Raw genomic sequence first — 21,402 nt, 5'->3', positions numbered from 1 at the left:
AAATTGTGAATTATTGTAATCAGTGTATATTGAGTTTAAAAATGGTTATTTACTAATGAAAGTTGAACATAATACTTTATTTATTCAAAAATCCATAAATAAAAATGCTTTTTTTTTCAAACGTATGTCACGTGACACAGAACGCTCCCGATTAGCCGGGCTTATGATGAAGTCACTTTCTCGTAAACTTTGCTTTTCTACAATACGTACCAGAGATTATAATACACCAAAGTGACGTCACCGACCCCATTGCAGCGCCATATTGTCCAAGTAGCGTTTTGCGCGCTATTTAAATATGGAATTTTTAATATGATATTTTTCGGCAAATATGTACTAGAAATAAAAAACACAATTTTAACTTAGTTCCTTAACTTCTACTAAATAATATTAAATGGATTTTAAAAACCAATCAAATAGCCTATTGAGCATAGGCGGTTCTGTGTTGTGCATACGTTAACACTTAAAAACTCAAAAATATAATCCTTTATAGACCTAGGGATGTCATGCTAACGGTTGTTGGTATGAACTGATTTCATTATTTGTTTGATTATAATTTTATAGTCTATGTCAGTCTATTAGCTGTGATTAAATTCGTATCTGGAATATATACCTCATCATCCTGTTCTTGCCCATCTTATCCTATCCCAATTTTATTTTGGGGTCGGCGCAGCATGTCTTCTTTCATATACATAACATTACATATTTGAGATATACACATATACTATATATTTATTTATTAACTAAGATAGATATAGCTTTATGGACGAAATAATTTGAATACAAACCCCAAAAAGTTTTCAATTTAATTCATTTATTAAGGTACATGTACCATAAGTCATCACATTTATCTACACATTCAGAATAATATGTTAGCCATTTAACACTAATTTTAAAATTTGATTGAAGTACATCGCACATTATATATTATGTATTACAGACATCAACTAACAGTTAACTGCAAATTTACATCCAGCTGCCATTTGTCGTTTCTGCCAAATCATTTCACCTGTTTCATTTGCAGCTATCTGACGTTAAGTAGGTATATTTAAACGGCTTTATTCATAAATATTATTATACGTATTTTAACTAAGATATATTATGTCTTAAACGTTTCGTAGACGCAGCCAGTTTGAAACGAGATAAATACATTAGTTAGAATACGGTTATAATGTATGTTTATGAATAATATCTAAGTTTAACATGTAATATATTGAAATGCTTTCACAGTAATTACTATTAATGTGACACAACAATTATTAATATGACATTTATTAACGATCGATTATCACTACGATATCATTTTTAATCTAATTAAATGATGAAAAATAATTGCGACAGTGAAAACAAATGTTAAAAATGTATTTAAAATAGTTTCGATTGATAAACGAATTTAATATAAAAAACTCAGATTTAGTTCATAAAATATTTAACACGAAATGGCACACTTTGTATACAGCTCTTCAGCTCCGATATAATCTTGTTTATATTTTTATTTACATTAAACATATTATAACAATGACTCGCAAGGCGTACAGCTTTGCACATGTGTCAGAAATATTATTTTAATCTATTAGATTTACAATAACGCAATGAAATAATAATATTTACATTATACATGGCAAACGAAGGTTTGGTCGAATATTAAATAAAACTTATTTAACTATGAAATACGTAACGACGATTGCATTTGAATTTGTTTGAGCTTAAGTTTATTGTGCTAGAGGCAGTGATTATTGTAAAAAGTGTCTTTTTTCATAAGATGGATCCCTCGAGTTTTATATTTAGTGTTTCTACGAGAATTAAAAGTACCGTGCGTGTAGGAGCATTTAAACGTGAATATTACAACAATATTGGAATGTAGGCAAGAAACCGTATAGGTAATTACTAATAAAATGGTCCCCGTACTGGCAAGATCACGAAATTAAATTTAAATACTTAATTTGTTATGTGCCTGTTGGTCAGATTGAGTTTGCTTCAGTATACGTTGTTGTTAGTCGAGAACGTGCAGTGAGCGTGGTCGCTTCAGTCGGTGTTTCTTACGTATACTAAACCAGCACCACTAATACAGAAAATAAGACTATTCGTATAATATTGACAAACAAAAAGACAGCCCAGTAACAACGGCAATGTCGTTCAATTTATTTATACAGTTCTATTGAGCGAAATAAAAATTTGAATGTATTGTAGTATTGTAATGTAATTAATCTAATTATCACAGTTATAAAATTAAAATAACATTTACTTATAATTATAACGTCGGGAAACATAAACATAGCCTTTCTTAAACTAAATTAATAAATAACTTATACTTTGTGAGGTGCTTCTTCATACAAGCAACTCGTGAAATAATTTTTACAAATTATAGTTTCGTAACAGTTTTTACAATAATTAAGTAGAAGAAATAACAAACTGGTTTAATAACTACGATAAATTTTTAGTTAAATGTTTTTACAACAAGCTAACACTAGCCATCGCATAAATGGCACAAAAGGCGCTGCTGCGCCGTTTACAGTAAGTAGTCAGCAATCGAACGACGAGAGATCAGTTTGACTCTGGGTCGAGAGTCGCAGCTGCATCCATGGCGCTTACACCGTAGTCTCGTTCCGCCTCAGCGGCTGCAGCTCGCGCTGCAAGTCGTTATAGTACTCGTGGTCGGACATGGATTCCTCTTCTACCGACTTCTGTGGTAGGTACTTGCTGGTACCCGGTCTCGGCGTGGTTTCACCCGTACTGCTCTCGCTGGTGCCTAGAGATTCGAGCGGTACCGGCTCGGTCGGGATTCCTAATGTCTGTGGAGGTATATTTTGCTCGGACATGAGATATTCTGGGTTATCTATGCACCTTTTAGATGCGACGAAACCACTGTAACGTAAGTCCTTTCCCTCCGTACCCTCGCCACCTTCTCCAATCAGATCCATATAAGCCGACGCGTTCTGGGTGTGTTGCGGTGAAGGCATCAGATAGTCGTCCTCGTCCAAAGGCAAGTTTAGTTTTAGATTTCCAACTTGTGCTTCTTTGACCTTTGACATGCTGTCGAACTTCGTTTCCAAGCAGTCTGTTCTTCCTTTCATAGGGTCGCTACAATACCTGGAATTCGTGCCATCAGAAGCACACACTCCATTATTATAATAATGTCGTATTTCGGTTCCATCAGGATTCCGGGAATTATTGTACCGCAGTAAGTCTCGATCCCAACCTTCCGATCTATTGGAAGTGTCAATGATGGCACCCTCTTGGCCGGTTATATTGTTAACCCAGGTGGCGGATGCACACGGCTTGCTCGATTGCGCTTCGATTGTGACTGTCGTGTTTGTAGTCGTCGATCCGGGCATAGTATTGAACTTTGGTTGCAAATACTCATCTGCTTCTACTAACGGTTCTGGACCGTCCATGGCCGAAGAGAGGTTTCTAATCAGTTCCTTTTCATCCTGAAATTACACAAAATTAAAAATTAAATTTTCGGAATTACTCTACCAAACTATCAATTTTGAATCGTTAACGACAGCACACCTTAATATTTTGTACCTTGTAAAATAATATTTATACATAAATTTTAAACTTCAAAATGGATACTTGTAGTAAAAGACAAATTTAAAAGGAACACGTTAGCATCAACAAAAGTGATTAGGGTTTGCTTTGGCTTTTTTTGGGAAGTTTTTTTATTTTACTTTGACAATACCAATGAGTGTTTGCTAGATTATTAGTTATTTGATATAATAAATTATTAAGTAATCGTTCTATTTACCTGAGTTGAATAAGATGGGAGTCGCATAAATTTGTCTCCAGGAATGACCAGGTAGCGACCAGGATCGCGTGCCATTTCAGCAAATGTATCGGCAAGTTGTTTAAATGTTGGTCGACTGTCTGCATCGAGCATCCAACAAGACACCATAATACAGTATATGTCCAAAGTGCAAATACTGGGCTGTGGTAATTTCAAGCCATTTTCTATCAACTCTGGAACATTTCTAGCTGATATGTTAGCGTAAGGTCTTGCTCCATAACTTAAGATTTCCCAAATAGTTACACCAAAAGCCCACACGTCACTTTTATGTGTAAAAATTCTATGCTGGACGCATTCTAACGCCAGCCATTTTATAGGCATTTTACCTCCGGCCGCTTTGTACTCATCTTCATTGATATCTAGTAACTTTGCCAGTCCGAAATCAGTTATTTTTACACAATTCGGTGTTTGTACTAAGACATTTCTAGCCGCTAAGTCTCTATGAACTAACCTTTTTTCTTCTAAATAAGCCATACCACGAGCTATTTGAGTACACCAATTTAAAAATGCTTTAGATCCTATTTTTTCTTTATACGTCCTGACATAGTCTAGTAAACAACCAAGAGGCATCAGTTGCGTAATCAGCATCATCTGATTGGTCATGCATACAGCCAGCAATTGAAGTAAGTTTGGATGTTCGACACTAGCCATTATATAGGCTTCTTCCAAAAATTCCTTACTTGAGTTTGCTCCTGTACCTTCTTTTAAAACTTTGATAGCGACTGGTATTTTAACATTTTCTCCTTCGGGAACCCAAACTCCTTTATACACCTTACCGAATGCGCCGAAACCTAACATTCCTCCCCTACGAAGTTCTGCTTCTTTAACGATTCTTAATTTCGCTAGATTTGGTTTGACATTAGTAGGTCTTAATGGTTCATTATCTTCACAACCAGTAAGAACCATGGTCATTTTAACGGCTTCTTTTTTAGCCTTCGCCTTTTGCCTACACGTATAGCCAATTATAGCAAGAATTACTAGTAATATGAGGGCCAATACAAGAATCACCACAATTACTGTAGATATCTTTGCTGTGGCCATATTAGGAAGGCCATTGGCTAATGCTGAACAATAGGGTTCGTCTATGGGATTTTGAAGGAGCTCGTCAAAATAAATCTTATGTGGTATGTCAACAGGACAACTATCAGTACAATTGAATTCCTTAGAATTTGAGTCGCCGAGAAATATCTTCAAATTTTGGCATTTGATACAGTCAGTTGATGATGGCCCAACGCAACCTCTACATTCATGATGACAAGGAGTACAAAGACGATTGACGTCATCAGTGAAGTGATCCGAGGGACACTCATCTTCACATTGATCACCTCGTTTGAATCCGTTGCAAACTTGACACACTTGTTGATGTATTCCAAAGCCGGTACATTTGTAACACAGTGGGTGGCATTTCCTGCACACCACTTTAACCTTTCCTTCAAGAGGCTTAACATTACCGACCCACTCATTGTAATACCCATCAGGGCAGGGTTCGTTCTCTTTAAGACAGCTTTCGACAGTTGCTTCGACACTGATTATAGCTTTCTTGCAAGAGTTGCAACCTCCCTCGCCTACAGTATTATTAGCTCCCGTGCATCCATTGAAACAGTTCTGGTGACAGGGTTGACATGTCCCATTCTCTGTTGCATATCTAGAAGCTGGACATACAGCGACACAGTATGGACCATCACGCACGTGCTTACATTTAGTACAATTAGCTCTGGTCGGTCCTGTGCATCCATCCAAACACTCCGAATGGCACTGCTTGCATATTTTCGTACCCGCCTTATACAATCTGAAATAAAATATTATTTATATAGCCTGCTTTTTAATGCTTCAAGCGTAAGTACATAAAATTATTGGTGGATATGGCAAAAAATTTCAACATCTTTTGTTATATAGCGTTTATCTTAAGAGACACTTAAATGTTGTTATTCATGAAACAAATAAATTGGTTTATGTGTTAACGTAATGTGACAGTTAAGCAAAATATATGTCTAAATATCAAGAAATGATATTGTTGAAAGGAATAAAAAGGCTAATTTTATTTTGTTAATTGATTATGTAGAACAAATTCTGAAAATGATGGAATAGGAGAAGTAGACATCTTAATAATTTAAATAAAGGTATGTACTGGGTATTGAATACTATATATTCTATATACTACTACTAATGGGTACCAAATAGTTCGATGATTAATATGAGATATATTAGAATGGCTAAAGAAAAAAGGTCTGACAGTATATGACCTCTGCGTTTTTAATTTACAGCGCATAAATTATAAAAAATGTTGAAAACGCTGCACTAATTTATTTATTGCTGAATCTGCCATTTGAATGGCCTCATTTATACTATGTATAAAAACGACTACAGTTTGTGAAGCTTCTGATATAATATATATACGAAGGCAGACTTTTATATCTTTGGAAAATATTTATTGTGAATCATTGAATTTTTATTTCATATGTATATTTTTGGAAAAAGCGTCCAATAAGTAAACAAAATATAAAATATTTTTCATAATCTTAGATTTTTAAAAAAACACCTAAACAAAAATACAAACCCTGGAAGCACTGTGCAATTCTGAATACATGTTTCTCCGAATTTATAGTTTTCGCAGTAGAGGCATTGGTCTGGTCCAGGGCCCCAGCAACCATCTGATGAACATTCAGTGTCACACACCAAATTCGCTTTTTCTGTTAATGGAATAAACGAAACAAAAATAACGTGAATGATATGATAAATAAAAAGGATGGTAAAAAATAATTCAATATAATCGCTTTGCAAAATATGAACCAGCTGTTAGTATCGTTAGCATTTATATATGAAATTTATTTAAAAAAATATAATTCGCTTGCAAATTCACAAGAAAATCTATTATTTTGTGCTATTTTAACGTTTAAAGTCGCAAATGCAGTACTTATAAATAACTTATAATTAAAATTTAAATGAGGATCCTCAACAAAAAGCGCAACGCATAATAGACTCACCACAGTTCCGTATGTCGCTATTCTTCTGAATTATCTGTTTATGGTCTTTTGACTTAACTAACTTATTCCATGCAATTTTTTCGGCAAAACATAGCTGTCTATTTTCCATAATGGCTATTGCGCCAGAGTTTACTCTTTTTAAAGATTTGAGTCCGAGAGATTTCAAGGATGTTTTTACGATGTAAAGTGAGGCGAACAAGTTTTCGACGACTTGTCGTCCCCCAATCACTTCTAAGTTTCTAAAGTAAGAGAGATTAGTGAAATTCGGGTGGTGAGCTTGGACATTCAAATAGCCGGTTACTTCTCGGACTGTACTGAAAACCTCGAGAGCGTTCGGTTCCATTTTTGGGTAACGATCTCCGAATGAATAATCTGGATTAATCTGCTGAAATCCAGTGAAAGTCATCTCTAGTATTTCTATAGAACCATCAATGATTGTGCAATCTTTGAAACTATCAATGTTTCCGGAGTGAATAGGTTTTTCCGCACGGCAAGTCTTCGGGCAAGTCACATTGCAAGGAATACATTCGCCGTTAACTGCAGTCTTATTAGGAGGGCAGCTACGTACACACGCTCCATTGTCTTTTAGTAGATGTTCAGGACAGTTTCTTACACATGTTGCACCATAAGCATATTTCCCGTCCGGGTTTGGCTCCCAGGAATACGTAGTGGGGTTATATTTTTGCATTGGCGGGCATTCTTGAGAACACGTCCCTTCGTCGTAGAAATTACGACAGGCGAGACACTGACTCGGCAATGGACCCGTACAACCTCCAGCGCAGAATGTATTGCAACAATCCCGAGGGTTGGGCCCGAAACAGCGCCCTTGAGCGCATTGCGGACTGCAATTAGTCTTCGAAAATTTTTGGCAATTATGGGCCCCATCGCCCCAGCAACCAGCTTCGCAGCTCGGATGACACGGCGGACATTCTCTCTCAGGTACGTTAAAGCTATATACGAATACGTAGGTTGCATTTATACCCGTTATTATCTCATCCCAGTTAATAGTTTTGACATGGCACAGATTATAGTTATTATAAATGCCTACACTACCCCGCAGGACATCGCGCAACGCGGGAAGTTCCAGTGTAAGGGCGGATGACATTGTGACCAGCATAGCGAATTCTTCTTCTCGGACTTTCAATTTAAACAGAGTTCGACCGCGAATGATTTGTAGTTGCGGAAGAATGATTTGTGCTACTCTGACGTACGAAATGAGTACGTAGCCGGTCACTTCCCTGATGTGTTGCAAGAACGACAAGTCCATAGTTTCGTTCTGAAGCCATGTCAGTTCTAGATTGCCATCGACGTACGTGCAGTTGGTGAAGCGATCGCGCAAATTTCTGTAATGCGTGTCGCGATTCGAAGGCACTGACATCCGACCATTGGTGCCAATGCAAACTGTAAAAGAAGAGAAATACTTTTTAATAAAAATTATCATCAAAAATAAATAATTTGAAGAGAATTTAAAAATTTCACCACTTAAGAAATTTTTAAGCATAATATTCGTAATTATATACCATTATATTACATTGTATACTATTTGACTCAATTTATTACATGTGAAGTGAATGTAACTTTGTCCAAATAAGGCATGAAAACGTGTGTTGTCGATGGCAGCTAGCGGAGAATGGTGGGCGGTCAGCGATAAGCGCTGAGCGACGAGCGGATAGCGGTTAGCGGAGAGCGAGTGGAGAGAAGAGGCGCGTGGAGTGAGGAGGCGGTACCATGTGGGCGGGCTGACGGCACCGAAGCCAGTTTTCTCTACTACGCTACACGTAACACCGCTATTTGTGATTAAAGTATGAAAATAGCCTACAATGCCGCTTTGTTATGTTACACGGAATTAAGATGTAAAACAAATGCGCGTATGTAAACGAATTGGTGTCCTATTGAACATTATTCGTTAGACAGTTTATTTTTATAATGCAAATAGCTATGTTAGCTCGCTATTTTAGTTTTAAATGTTTTATTCGTTTCAAACATTTGAATACAATCAAGTTTTTCGGAAGCAAATATTTATAACTTCGATGTTTTGTAAATTATATAAAATTAGATTTTAATGCGCTTCGAATTAAAACATTTAACAAGTAATAATATTCGATAGCTCGAATAAGTGTCTAAAACATAAAATCATTCGAAACTTATTCGAGGTTCCGTAAAACGATATTCAAGAGTTTCTACTTAAAGTGTTCTTAGTCCCAAACTATTGTTTGTATTAATAAAGTTTACCTGCTTCGGATCACAAAAGATTTTTTGAGTCGCATTGTTACGTCGAGTGCCGTGAGTCCAACGCGACGTCATTCGATACGTTGTTGACTCGAAATTCAGGTAATTTCGTTGGTCTTATTGCCGATTTCAAGTATTTGAGTCCTTTGTGTTTTAGAGACTAATCTCCGAGAAACTTATTTGACTGAGTTATTTCTTGTTGTGTTCATTGTCTTATCTACCCTATTCTGTTAAGGTATCATACCTTTTATTTACACTTGAGTATTTTACCAGACTACGATGAAGCAAACAGGAGAACTATAATAATATATGAATAACGTAATATTTATATAAGGTTTTTAGTATACATATGTTACTATTTACAATTAGGGAAATTGTTTACTATGTTTTAATTACCGATAAAATATCATTACGTTAAGTTCGTCTAAAAGTCACGCCGACTGTTATTTAATGCTGGATGTCGAATATGTTTTTTATGATATAGAAAGAAATAAAAATGAAAATAAATAAATAAATAAACGAACTATTCTGTGTATTTTCGTATTTGGTTTTCCGTTTATAAACGTCGTTTAATCTTGTAGAATCGTAAAGACCTTATCAATCCTTGACATTGGGTAATGTCGTCTTTGTTGCACGGTTTGATTATTATGATATTAAAAATAAATTCCTCTTTTATGAAGTAGATTTAATGCCTTCATTATTTGGCCGTGGTACCGTGTCCACGCCCACGTCATAACATAACCAACTTCAAACGTTGCTGGGTAGTGCGGAACATGCTCAAAATTTATGACTGTTGGATTTGGTCGCTTATCGCGTGGGCAGTAGAAATCTGGTGTCCGGTCGACCCAGTTGCACAGCCGATGACACGAGTGATAGTATTGATGTGGAAGTAGCGACGCGCTCGCTGCCTCCGTTCAATCACCGATGCAAAGCAGATAAAAGCGAAAACGGTTTGCACGGGACTGCGTAAAAATAAAAAGCCACCATACACCGTAACTATAAACATTCATCGGCGTTCGATGTCAAAAATGACGTTAATTCAAAATATGTACGAATAAAACTATTTCCTGCAATCACGAAGGCAGGCAGTAATAGGGCAGGAAATATTGTTGCAATTTCCTTAGTGCAGTGTGTGCCTCTCCCTTCGCCGCGCGGCGTCTCTACTCGCTGTGGATGCTCAGCGTGTAAAGCTCGGAGACTGGTTTGTCTCAGGCCAATGTTTTTATCCAGTTACTTACATTCTGAAGCATTGGAACCAGTTTTGATCCACTAACATTTCATTCGGGCAACGCAGCCTTTCACTACAGTTCCTTATTGTGCTCGCTAGCTCGTAGGGCGTGTTAACATTCCTACTCGGGAAAAGAGACGCGGACTATTTATTATAAGCGAACTTTTAAATTACTTTGCTATTACTTTAATAAAATACAGACATAAAACTTTATCTGTTGGCTTTATTACAAGCTTAATAGGAAAAAAGAAATTAAACTGTTCTTGATTAAGACGATTTTTACAGATTTGAAAAATAATGATATCACTCATAAAATAACTACGATCGAATTAACGACTATTATGATTTTGCATTTTTAATATATATTGTATTATTTCCTTTTAATGTTTTCCACTTTTAAAACATCAATAAAGTTATTATATTAATTCTATACTAAATGATAATATTCTGACAGCGTTCGATAAAATAAATCTTGTCAAATATGTGAATGGAGAATCGAAAAAACGCATCAGTATAACTAGATATGATAATATACCGAGCGACTGAATGCGGTTCATTGATGACACTATTTGCATATTTCGAAATATAATTATTTAATTTCCGAACAAGTTTTAATAATTATAGTCATTAATATTTAATGTTTTACTAATGTTTTCTATCTCACTCTCCACCTCTGTAAAGTGTTGTTAAGTTGGAAATATATGTAGTAAAATCGTTATGTTTTTTTGTTGTCATGAAAGTTTTTTTTCAAAACGGCTTTTAAATAAGAAGAAAAAATAAATTATAAAACAGAATAAAACATATAATTTAACTATTACGTAGTTTAACATTAATTAAAGCATTTAAATTCAAGTCAAATTGAAAAAATCATTTAGAATGTAACCATATCATATATCACAAAGTATATTCCTGTGCTTTTCGAAAGCCAACTAAAAAATAAAGAAATTTATAACTTAACGTGATATTTATGATAAATATTTAATTATAGAATCTCGCAGCCGATCATTACTGGCCCGGAGCAGAGTTGAAGATGTTTTCCGGTTATTCAAAATCTTCGATACATTATTTCGACATTTGATACTTAACACGGAACTATTCGGGTCAAAAAACTCCGTGACTTATAGAATCTTGCATATCATTAGAATTGATTGACTTTGAAATTAAACGCATACTGTAAATTCCGTAATAAATAATTTTTAATCAAGATACTTTGATAAACTAATTTATAAGAATTGCTTTGAGTCTTATTTATGTTAGTTTTTGACGAAATGTGTAAATTATTTGAAGTGGCTCGGTACTATTAGGATTTCAAAATTATCAAATACTAATAAACTTTATGAATTACGAATTATGTTATTTTACTTGTGACAAGGGAGGCCCATATTAAATATAGTGAAAATTAATAATTGGATATACTTTTTTAATTAGTTATGTTTTATAATAAGTCACGGAAATAGTAATAAAAATGTTTGTATCTATTTAGAGCTCTGCTTATGTTAACCTTTAACTTATGTTATTTAAAATTAAATAACACTTGTTCAAACTCTATTAGAAACTTAGACTATGAACGATTACATACATATATACCTAAATGATTATTGAATATAAAATTGCTTTGCGTATTGACTATAAATGAGATGCATACATTTCTTCCAGAACGTCATGCGATAAAATCACGTATTTAATTTACTTATTAATGATTCTTAAAGATTACTTTTTCAAACGAATAAAGTTATAAACGCCAAGATACTTTATTCCTTAATACTATCAGTGCTTGACCGCGAGTGTGATAAAAACGTTTACACAAAATGGCAAGTAGGTAATATTATATAATACATTGCTAGTTGAACAGATACGAATAAGCTGTTGATTATTTTTCGACTCTAGCCGTCTCTAATGGCATTGTAGCAAACGTGTTTCTGATATCTTTTTAATCATCCACATATAAAACAAGTTTACGATGTGGGTATTACTCTCACTAAACGATCAATTTGCGTTTTCGAGCAATAGATATAATTAAGAACAAACTACTATTTATAATTTAATTTTTACTAACGAGATCGCACTTTTTTTTGAGTTGGCATCGTCTTTGTATTTATGTCAATATAAATTATTTATGTGTTTTTGACTTGTGAACTGATGTTGGCAACAAAAGTTTCAGCAATACATATTTTGTTATTGTTTGTTATTGATTACAAAAACATAAATTGTCAAACATTTTTATCGTAACAAATATTGACAATTCGAACTATAGATAAAAATAAAACAATATCTAGATATTACTAGTTACATTTAATAGTTTTATCTCTAATTTACCTTTTCTTGCACCACTTATAATATAATATTAAGAGTAGGTTTAAAATTTAATTGCGTATTGAATCTTAAAACATTCAAAGAAACAATAGGGCTTTGAGAGCTTTGTACATGAATCGAAATTGTAGTAACCTAAACATATTTTGAACTTTGAATCGTTAAATCAGCGCGAAATAAACTGCGTCACATCAGCGAATTTGGCGAGAAATTTGAATAAATAATTCAATATGAGAGCAGTGTTAAAATCTGAATAAAACAATATACATTTAAGTAGATACAAATAAGAACTTTTGAATCTAAGTTATACAATATATAATTATGTTTAACCAGTTTTGGAATGTTGATTATACCGCGAAGAACCGGCGAGAAACTCAATAGTAACTCTTTTTCACCAATTAAATCACACAGGTATGTTAATGATATGGAATTAAATTTAAATATCCTGCTTAAAAATCAACAAATATTATCTCCACGGTATTTATAATCTATATTATCTTGTATTAAATAAAATGGTTTATTTATTAATGTTTTATTAATATAAGATTAATTAATTAACGAGACTTAATAATAAGAGTTCTACTGCTTCATATTATTTTGTTTTTAAATGAGCTTCCTACGAATATGTAATGTCGTCTGTCTGTATGTAATATACAGATAAATATATTATATTTAGGCTCTATACATATCTTATAGTATGTTCGTAGTTTCTGCGCGAATACGCAGAAAACAAACAAAGCTTGTGGCTCTGTAATGTTAATTGTCTAAGTCAAGAAGAAAAATATTCTAATAGAGTTTATAAATTATTGGTATATTTCAAAAGTTATAAATTAAAGCATTGAGATCTACTTAATTTTTAGTGGAGAACGTATACTGCGTAGGCGCCAGCGTTCACGCACACATGATTATCTTACATATACATACAAACCCACTCAAGAGTAGCTTTACACATTGACACAAATGCATTTCTTATTTCGACACTAACAACATACTTTTATTTAATCATAATAATCAAATAAAAAATGACTTCAACTACTCCTCGTACCAAACACAAATTAAAGTATAAATATGTGTATGGACAATGCCTTTGAGTTAGCGAACTGCATTTTGTTATGATCGTTAGCGAGCGCCACCGAAGCGAGGTCTAAGCTGTTAGGCATGCTGGGCGCGCTAATTGCTTGCTAAGTCACACTCAGGCAGGTGCTGCAGTGAGGGATGCTATGAAGACATCACTAGCAGAGCTGTGTCTCTTTCAGTTACAAAAACATGAAACTTATGTTTCGAATTATGAAGGGATGCTGACGAAACGGAAAGTAATGAATTGTGTGTAGGAATTGTTTGTGTTGAAATATTTTTTTTATTATTTCTATAAATTAACAGTGATGCCGAGAGCGCCGTAGGTGTAACAAGTTGCAAAATCGACAACACGATGTTATTAATTTTTCCTTATTCACGAACCGTATTTTAAGAACGCCTTCCTTTATGGCTCGAGTGCTTGCGAATAATGCACCCACGCGCACCTTGCTTTCATTTTGAACCTTTTCAAAGAACCGGACTGGACGCTGTGAGTGATTGTCTTTGAAAACAATATCCCTGTCGAAGGTATAATGGTACGTAATTGTGGAGCCTCGCCTTGCCGGCACTAGCGCCAGTCGCTGAACTTCATTCCGCCTCACGAGCTATACAAACCTACGTTTGTTAGTTCGAGATAAGCTCTGTTTATTTTATTCCAGCGATTAGCTCGCAACGAGTCGTTATTTAACCTAAATGTTTTATGATATTATGAATAAGGCACTGAATTGGACAATTTGTATTGTTCGTTTTTACATACACAATATATATATCGAAACTTGTACCACACGTAAACAAGAACGGAAACTATGACCGATACTACGACTTCGCAAGGACGAATCGACGGGATCGTTGGGATATTCCAAGCAGCACCGGGATACGCGTGGCGGCGGGCACTTACTCTTTCCTTTGACGAACTCGGAGTGCTTGTGCCGAGCGGGCACAACATGGTGCAGGCGGCGAGCGCGCGCCGCGCTCACCCCCGACAGCGGCGCCAGCGCGCCGACCGCGCACAGGCACCACAACAAGGCACGAGCAGCCAACATGCTGCGACATCACTCGCGACGTACACGGCCCACTACCGACCGCCGCAACCTTCCATCGTGGACTGGCCCGCCCGGTTTTCGAACCTCACCGTGCGCGGGCGCCGCCATAGATACATATATAAACAGAGCGACCGATATTGAAATTTTTTTTTGGCGGGAAATTTGTTTCGTTTTTCATTCGTCTCTTTTTAAATTGTTAATTAAATAAAATATGTAATTACTTTGATATAATTTATAATAATTATATAATACTTTATATCTAGATCATATAGCACGAATCCTAAATTAAATATTGTTATTACTATTTAAATTTGGATCATTTTTCATAAAACAATTTAAGTATTTTAACTTAATAAATATAATTGATTTTAAATTAAGAAAGTGCATAAGTTAATGTAAAAGTTTATTTAAATTTATATGTACTATGATATAATATGATCATCAATATATTCTTAAAATAAAAATATCGTAAAGTAAATGCATCAAAAAAAGAAAATGATATTTTTAAGTTCTTAAGAAAGCTTTCTTTACGATGCGTAAATAGAAACAGCAGTTCTAATTATTTAGTGGTCTATGGAAAATCGTTTTGCCCTCCTACAAGCACAGGTAAGCGTAGAAACACGCACACAAGTAAAGTAAGGTACACAGGTAAACGCAGGTATGCGTCGGAGTCGCTTCGCTGACAGAAAAAAAGCCACGTAACAAAAGTTTAATAAGTACGCATTGTAGCCCGTGCTAGGACTGATACGAATAATAATTGAACTCTGTGAAACTGGACCTCAGGCCTCAGAGGTTTTTGTGGAGGCTGTGATCCGATCTAACGTCGGCCGAGCAATTAATATGCCGCGGACGCTGTACGCGGATGACTTGAGATATTTTTTTACCACAGCACTGTACCGAATATACATTTATCGAATTTGATTTAGTAAAGATTAAAACGATCGTGATAAATTTAATTATTGTACAATATAAATTAATGCAAATATTTTTCATAGCAAGCCTAACATAACAGGCTGACATACTCTATATTCAGCTCCATCTCTACAAATGAAAGAGGTAACTATTTTCATATATAAAAAATATGAACCCTATTCAAGTGAGGAAATAAGATAACTAAGCTACGCATAAGATTTTATTTGCTCAAGTTAATGTTATTTAGTAGATAGTAGTAGAGTTTATATTTGTAGGTTTGTTTATCGAGAAGTACACGCGTTGAACTCTTTACGAAAGTCGAATACGGAGCGACGCAGTGGTCTCACTCAACGGCCGAGAGACTGCTCGCTGAATGTATTTTCAGTCACCATTGCTGGTGCCCTTATTTATTTTAAGAGTTATAGCAATACACGCCGCAATGCACGTGTTGTTAGATTTACAGTCGCGTATAGAGAATTATGAAAATATTTTAGTTTGCGGTAAAGCCTTAGTTCGCTTCGCATTCCAGGACTGAAGCTCAGTTAGAATATAATAGTGTTAAAGTTTACGGTATAAATATATTAATTATAGAAAATGTTATATAAGCTTGTTGACAAGAATAGTTTATGATTGTTTACAAAAACTCTTTATTGATTTATAATGTTATTTAATAAAATCTATAACATTTATTATAGAGACAGTGCAAGAGGCGAGTAAAGAATAATTCGTTAATTCTTCTTTCAAATATTTACATTGTTCTTAATGCTCTTTTTCTCTAATCCTGGTTAAGCAGCTATGCTGAGCCTATTGCCATTTGACATTCGTTTGTTAACGATAGCTTACGAGTAACGCCTAGAATTAGTAGAGCTAATAGATCTTATTATATTTTAAATAACGCATTAAAACCCGATGCAAGATGCAAGTAAAATATAACATAAGAGCATTTGTCTACAGATAAATTATACTTTATAGGTAATTTAAAAAAAAATTGATAATACATTAAAACCTGTGGATATAGATCGTTTTTTTCTTTTTTATTACTTAATAAAATATATTGTTAAGGTAAGGAACAAGGTGCATTTCGGTGTATTCAGCAGAGACGGCGCGTTGGCGACGCCGCGTCCGCGCTAGGATACTCCCGGATCCTTAGCTCTTCTATCTACAACAAAAGCCCTTCGAACCACTTGACTGCTTTGTGTTGGCACAATGACGTTTTGATTTCTCGCATTGTGTTCGCCGCGGCGACGCGCAGGTACCGAGCGCCCGCTGCTTGCGTGCGCGTCTCCCTCCTCCGCCTTTGCGATACCTTATGGTAATTCTATCATGTTAAACAATACACCTTGTCGAATTTGTAGATAAAACTTTAAATTATAACATTCGATCCATACGCAAATTGAGTTGTTGTTAATTATAATTTACAAAATTCCATATATAGAACAGATTTTAAACAATAGTTATACTGAATTAGTAAAGTATATTAAGAAATCTACGTTTCAAGGGCTCTAAATATAATGCGGATTAGAGATAAGTCGCTGCGATGGATTACTTCAAGAATTTTAATTTTTTTGTGTCCACTCGACACTATTCATTTTAAAACAAAAGGATTATATCGTATATATAGTACTCCTAGTCAATTGTTTGTAGTATTGCCACCCTAATGTAAATCAAGTAACTGAGACAATTTGTAACCACGCGTTGAGTATTTTGGACGTTTTAACAAGAGAAATTAAGCCAGCGTGTTCGAAGCTGACAGACGAAGCCGCCACCTAGAGTCATTAAAAATTATGTTCCTTGTCATTAATATAAAACATATTAAACTGATAATTGCGGTGTATCATAAATGTTAGTAATAAAAAATGCATTCTTGGGTCTCGGGCCGTACCCCACTGCGCGAGGGCCAGTCTTTATGATACACGGTCTGGAGGTGACTGTGGCCTTTGACAGCCATTTTCGACGGAATAACCTCATTAATAAGATCGAATTTTAATAGAATATGCAGCGTTGTTTAATATAATAAATAAATAACGACGTGAAGAAGTTTTTTATAACAGAAATGTTAGATATTAAATATGAGGCATCTGCTACCCCCGACAGCTCGCTGTAATCGTATCGAGCCGGGAAGGAACTGTGAGATTTGTTATTTTTCAACGATCATCACTCGTTACAGATAACCCATCTCACATCAAATAACTCTCGCTGTTCGTTCTTTTTTCCTAAAAAATATTTTATGATATATTAGATAAGTCATTTTTTTCTAAATATTTTTAATTTGATTTAAAATGATAATACAATTTATTTCTTAAATTTACTAATAAATTACCTTAATAATCTAATCCAGATAAATTCTCGTTACACAATGATGCTTCCTAATGACTTAGAAGCAATCTATCCCCTAATCACCAACAGTCCGTATCAGTATCAGCTTGTCATAAATAACGATTGGTAAGTATTTGAGACACTGTCTAAATAGTAATGTGTCGGTGGGACTCATAACGTTCTCGGCGGTATGAATATAATTTCACATTTGAGTGGAAACGGTTCAATTCGGGTGAAATGTCTTAATTCAATATAATCTTAACAAGCACTCTGCAAGCATGCGTTCACGATCACAAGTTCGAGTTAAACAAGTTATTGCGTATTATTTTTCTCGATAACAACATTTGCACGTGATAAAATATTCTCGTAGTAAAAATAAAATCCTTTAATCTACTGCAGATAAATATGACGAGGGACGTACGACGCAAACAAATCCAGTGTTATGCTAAGTATGTCTCGAGATATGCATCCCGTTGCATGTTCTTCAGAAGAGCGAAGCAATTCACATGGTAATGCCAAATATTCGTAGAATGATGGCTTCTTGCCCCGCCCTCTTCACCCCGGACCCCTCATTTAGACCTCGCGGCTACGTATACTTTGTCGATGAATAACAAATAAGTACCATTTCGAAATGCATTAAATTACTTTTGAATATATTGTCTCTATGTTATTAGATCTGAAGCCTTAGCTTTAGCCCAGAGATATAATTTTCGAAGCTGATTTCGATGAAAGTATGTAAATGATCCCAAATATTTCAATAGCTAATATCTCCATGTTATTATTCAGTGCGGTGTGACTGATGTTTTAACATATATTAACTGTAATATGACTCTTCGCACACCCGAGATCGAGTGAGAGTATTGACATGCCAAATGCCACTTAGCATAGGTACTATATATTTTCATCAGGAGGGATAGAAACAATGATCAGTGTCTGAGATGGAGGTGTATTCAGATTCGGAGCGATAGTGGCCGGTGCCAGCTGATGCACTCCAGCGGCGGGGCGCGACGGCCGACTCGCGGACAAAAGCCTGTCTCGTATTCACACGCTTGCCACTAAAGATCTTTTTTGCGTTCGGAGATTCCGAACGAAATCTAAACGCGAATCGCATTGTGGGAGCGAACCTTATACTTAAATGGATGTTTTTTTTAAACGAAAAATTACAAGTCGGTGTAACTTTGGACAGGATTTATTAACTGTACGCGAAACAAGTTCACGATATGTGATGTTTCGTTGAAACTACTTTCACAGTAAAGGCATAAATAGATATAAGCCGTCGTGCTTTTAGTGTCATTATGTGTCACATTACTGAACAAACATTATTAAATGAAAAACACTGAAATAAACGTAACTAAGACTCGAGTAATTTTAAAATCACTTTTAAAGTTATATGTCGTGTAAATGCAGTAGAGCCGGTGTTTGTACATCATGACTTCCATAGAAGAAATTCCGAACTACACAAGCTAGCTTTCAAAACTAACACAGACGATGTTTGACAGATAATATTTCGTATCAAAAATATTAGTTTCGGTACGTTCGAAAAAATGATTCTCATATAAAAAATAAAACAAAAATAAATACATTAAAATAAATACAAGAGTTTGTCGCACGCTCAAATGAATAAAGTGGACGATTGTAATCAAAAATAAACTACTATAAAGGTCGCTTTTGTCTTACTCGTGTCCACGACAGGGTTTTATCTGTCGGGCTGCGCTCCCGCGCCGAAAAAATTCTAAAGGTAGAGTGGCGCGCGCAGGTAATGTCGGCCATTTTGTTTGCTTTTTATATTATTCTTTTTCAATAATCCGCATGTTTTATGGCTTGTTAGGTAGTTTGTTACGAGTCGAGTTTACTAATTAAATAGCGGGAACTCCGGTAGCAGGAAATGTTAATTATTGATTGTTATTATTTTCTTAATCGTTGTTATATATAATTGGGTTACAAAAATAGGCGCCGCTTCGGTTATTAATCTTAAAGATTTTATTAATTCAAATGTATATTAAAGCGTTAACTTTGTCTAAGAGAACAAGTTCAGCGTTAAGCAATGGGTAGTTATTTAGATATAGTTACTCGTTTACAAATACTTGAAATTCGTACAATGACTCGTGACAGTTTGTAGAGATATTAAATCAAAGTAAACGGCATGGAATTTGAACATGCAATAATAAGAAATTGGAAATAGACACGCCCATTTACACGTAATAATTAAAACGAAGTAATTACCTGTAGGTACTTAATGAAGAAAGGAATTAACGCAACTTCCTTTGTATTTAAATACTCTGGTAAACATTTACCATGTTATTCATGGACATTATGTTTTTATATACAATTACATGGAATTCTTAGCGTTTCCAATTTCCATATGATTTTACGAACAAATATAAGCTATTTTAACTCGAAACGAATAACTATTTTTTGCATTATCATAAATAATTCAAAGCGAAGTTGTTATTTGACAGGTTTTCGGCATAATGATTATAATGCAAGGACCAATCAACGATTTTGAAAGTCTAACGGATAAATGTTTAAAGCACCTCGTAGCGATTCGATATTATAAATGCAACCGATCGCTCAGATATATATTATCGTTAAACACGTTATGTTATAATATATTTAAAAAACACGAATAATATTATAGAAAAAATAATAAAATCAGTATTTTGTTTCATTAAAATTAATTTAATTTTAACCTGTATATATTATGTAAAAAAAATGATATGATTTTTATATTAAGTACGAAAGCGTTTAATTAAACATACCTTACAAAAGCTATGGAATATTTAACAAAAAATTCAGGCTAAATGTATATTATGCTTCTCATATATCTCCACAACGAAGAACACTATCAAAATCATTTTGAAGTTAAGTAGTAATAGACGTTTGCCCTTGATAAGAACTAAATCTGAATGTTGAATGCAACATTTCTATTCTTACCTAAAGATGAAGCCGAATGAAGTTAAAAGCAAAATAAATCTATTTTATTATTTATAAATGTGATGGTAACTCTGTCTGTCTGTCTGTCTGCTCTTTCACTACCAAACCGCTGAACCGACTTTGATGAAATTTGGTATGAAACAAATTTGAACTCCTGGGAAGGGCAAAGGCTCTTTTTTGCCCTAACACTCGATAACCAAACCTCTTAAACTTGAGTGAAGTCACAGGTGACAAGTAGTATGTATATAAACGACACGTACCCGTTCTTTTTTTAAAGTTGATATAACATTAAATGCGTAATAAAAACAAAAGCCTTTAAGCATACAGCGTAATTTATAAAAAAGATCTTACGTTTGATCACGTGTGTCACGGCCTGCTTTAAGCTTCTAAAATTGACATTTTAACTCGAACTAATCTGAGCTCGCGTATTAGTTGTCGTGTAAGCACGCTCGATGAAAATATATACTTAATGATTTAGTTTTAAGTAAAAAAACAATCAAATATGTTAACCTGGTGGCTTTACGAACACATACATTTTACTTGGTGGTAGGGCTTTGTGCAAGCAAATGTAAGGAATAGTTAATATTT

The 21,402-nt window shown here is 34.6% G+C and overlaps 1 protein-coding gene across 2 annotated transcripts in view; it reads right to left on the bottom strand.

The window, feature by feature from the left end:
* Window positions 1-794: 794 nt before the first annotated feature.
* The window catches only part of LOC124542861 (epidermal growth factor receptor), a 98,415-nt gene continuing 77,807 nt past the window's right edge, over window positions 795-21,402 (bottom strand). The window contains exons 1-5 of one of the 2 annotated variants that reach the window (XM_047120748.1): window positions 14,508-14,725; window positions 6,769-8,169; window positions 6,342-6,474; window positions 3,746-5,573; window positions 795-3,428 (exon numbers count right to left, since the gene is read on the bottom strand). In XM_047120748.1, the coding sequence (XP_046976704.1) occupies window positions 2,586-3,428; window positions 3,746-5,573; window positions 6,342-6,474; window positions 6,769-8,169; window positions 14,508-14,652 (4,350 nt within the window). In that variant the 5' untranslated portion in view covers window positions 14,653-14,725 and the 3' untranslated portion in view covers window positions 795-2,585. Of the gene's footprint in view, window positions 3,429-3,745; window positions 5,574-6,341; window positions 6,475-6,768; window positions 8,170-14,507; window positions 14,726-21,402 lie in introns of those variants that run through there. The other variant, XM_047120749.1, reaches the window with a different exon arrangement.

This window comes from Vanessa cardui, chromosome Z, assembly GCF_905220365.1.
Source record: "Vanessa cardui chromosome Z, ilVanCard2.1, whole genome shotgun sequence".
Lineage (NCBI taxonomy): Eukaryota > Metazoa > Arthropoda > Insecta > Lepidoptera > Nymphalidae > Vanessa > Vanessa cardui.
This window is presented reverse-complemented; position numbering and strand designations above follow the sequence as displayed.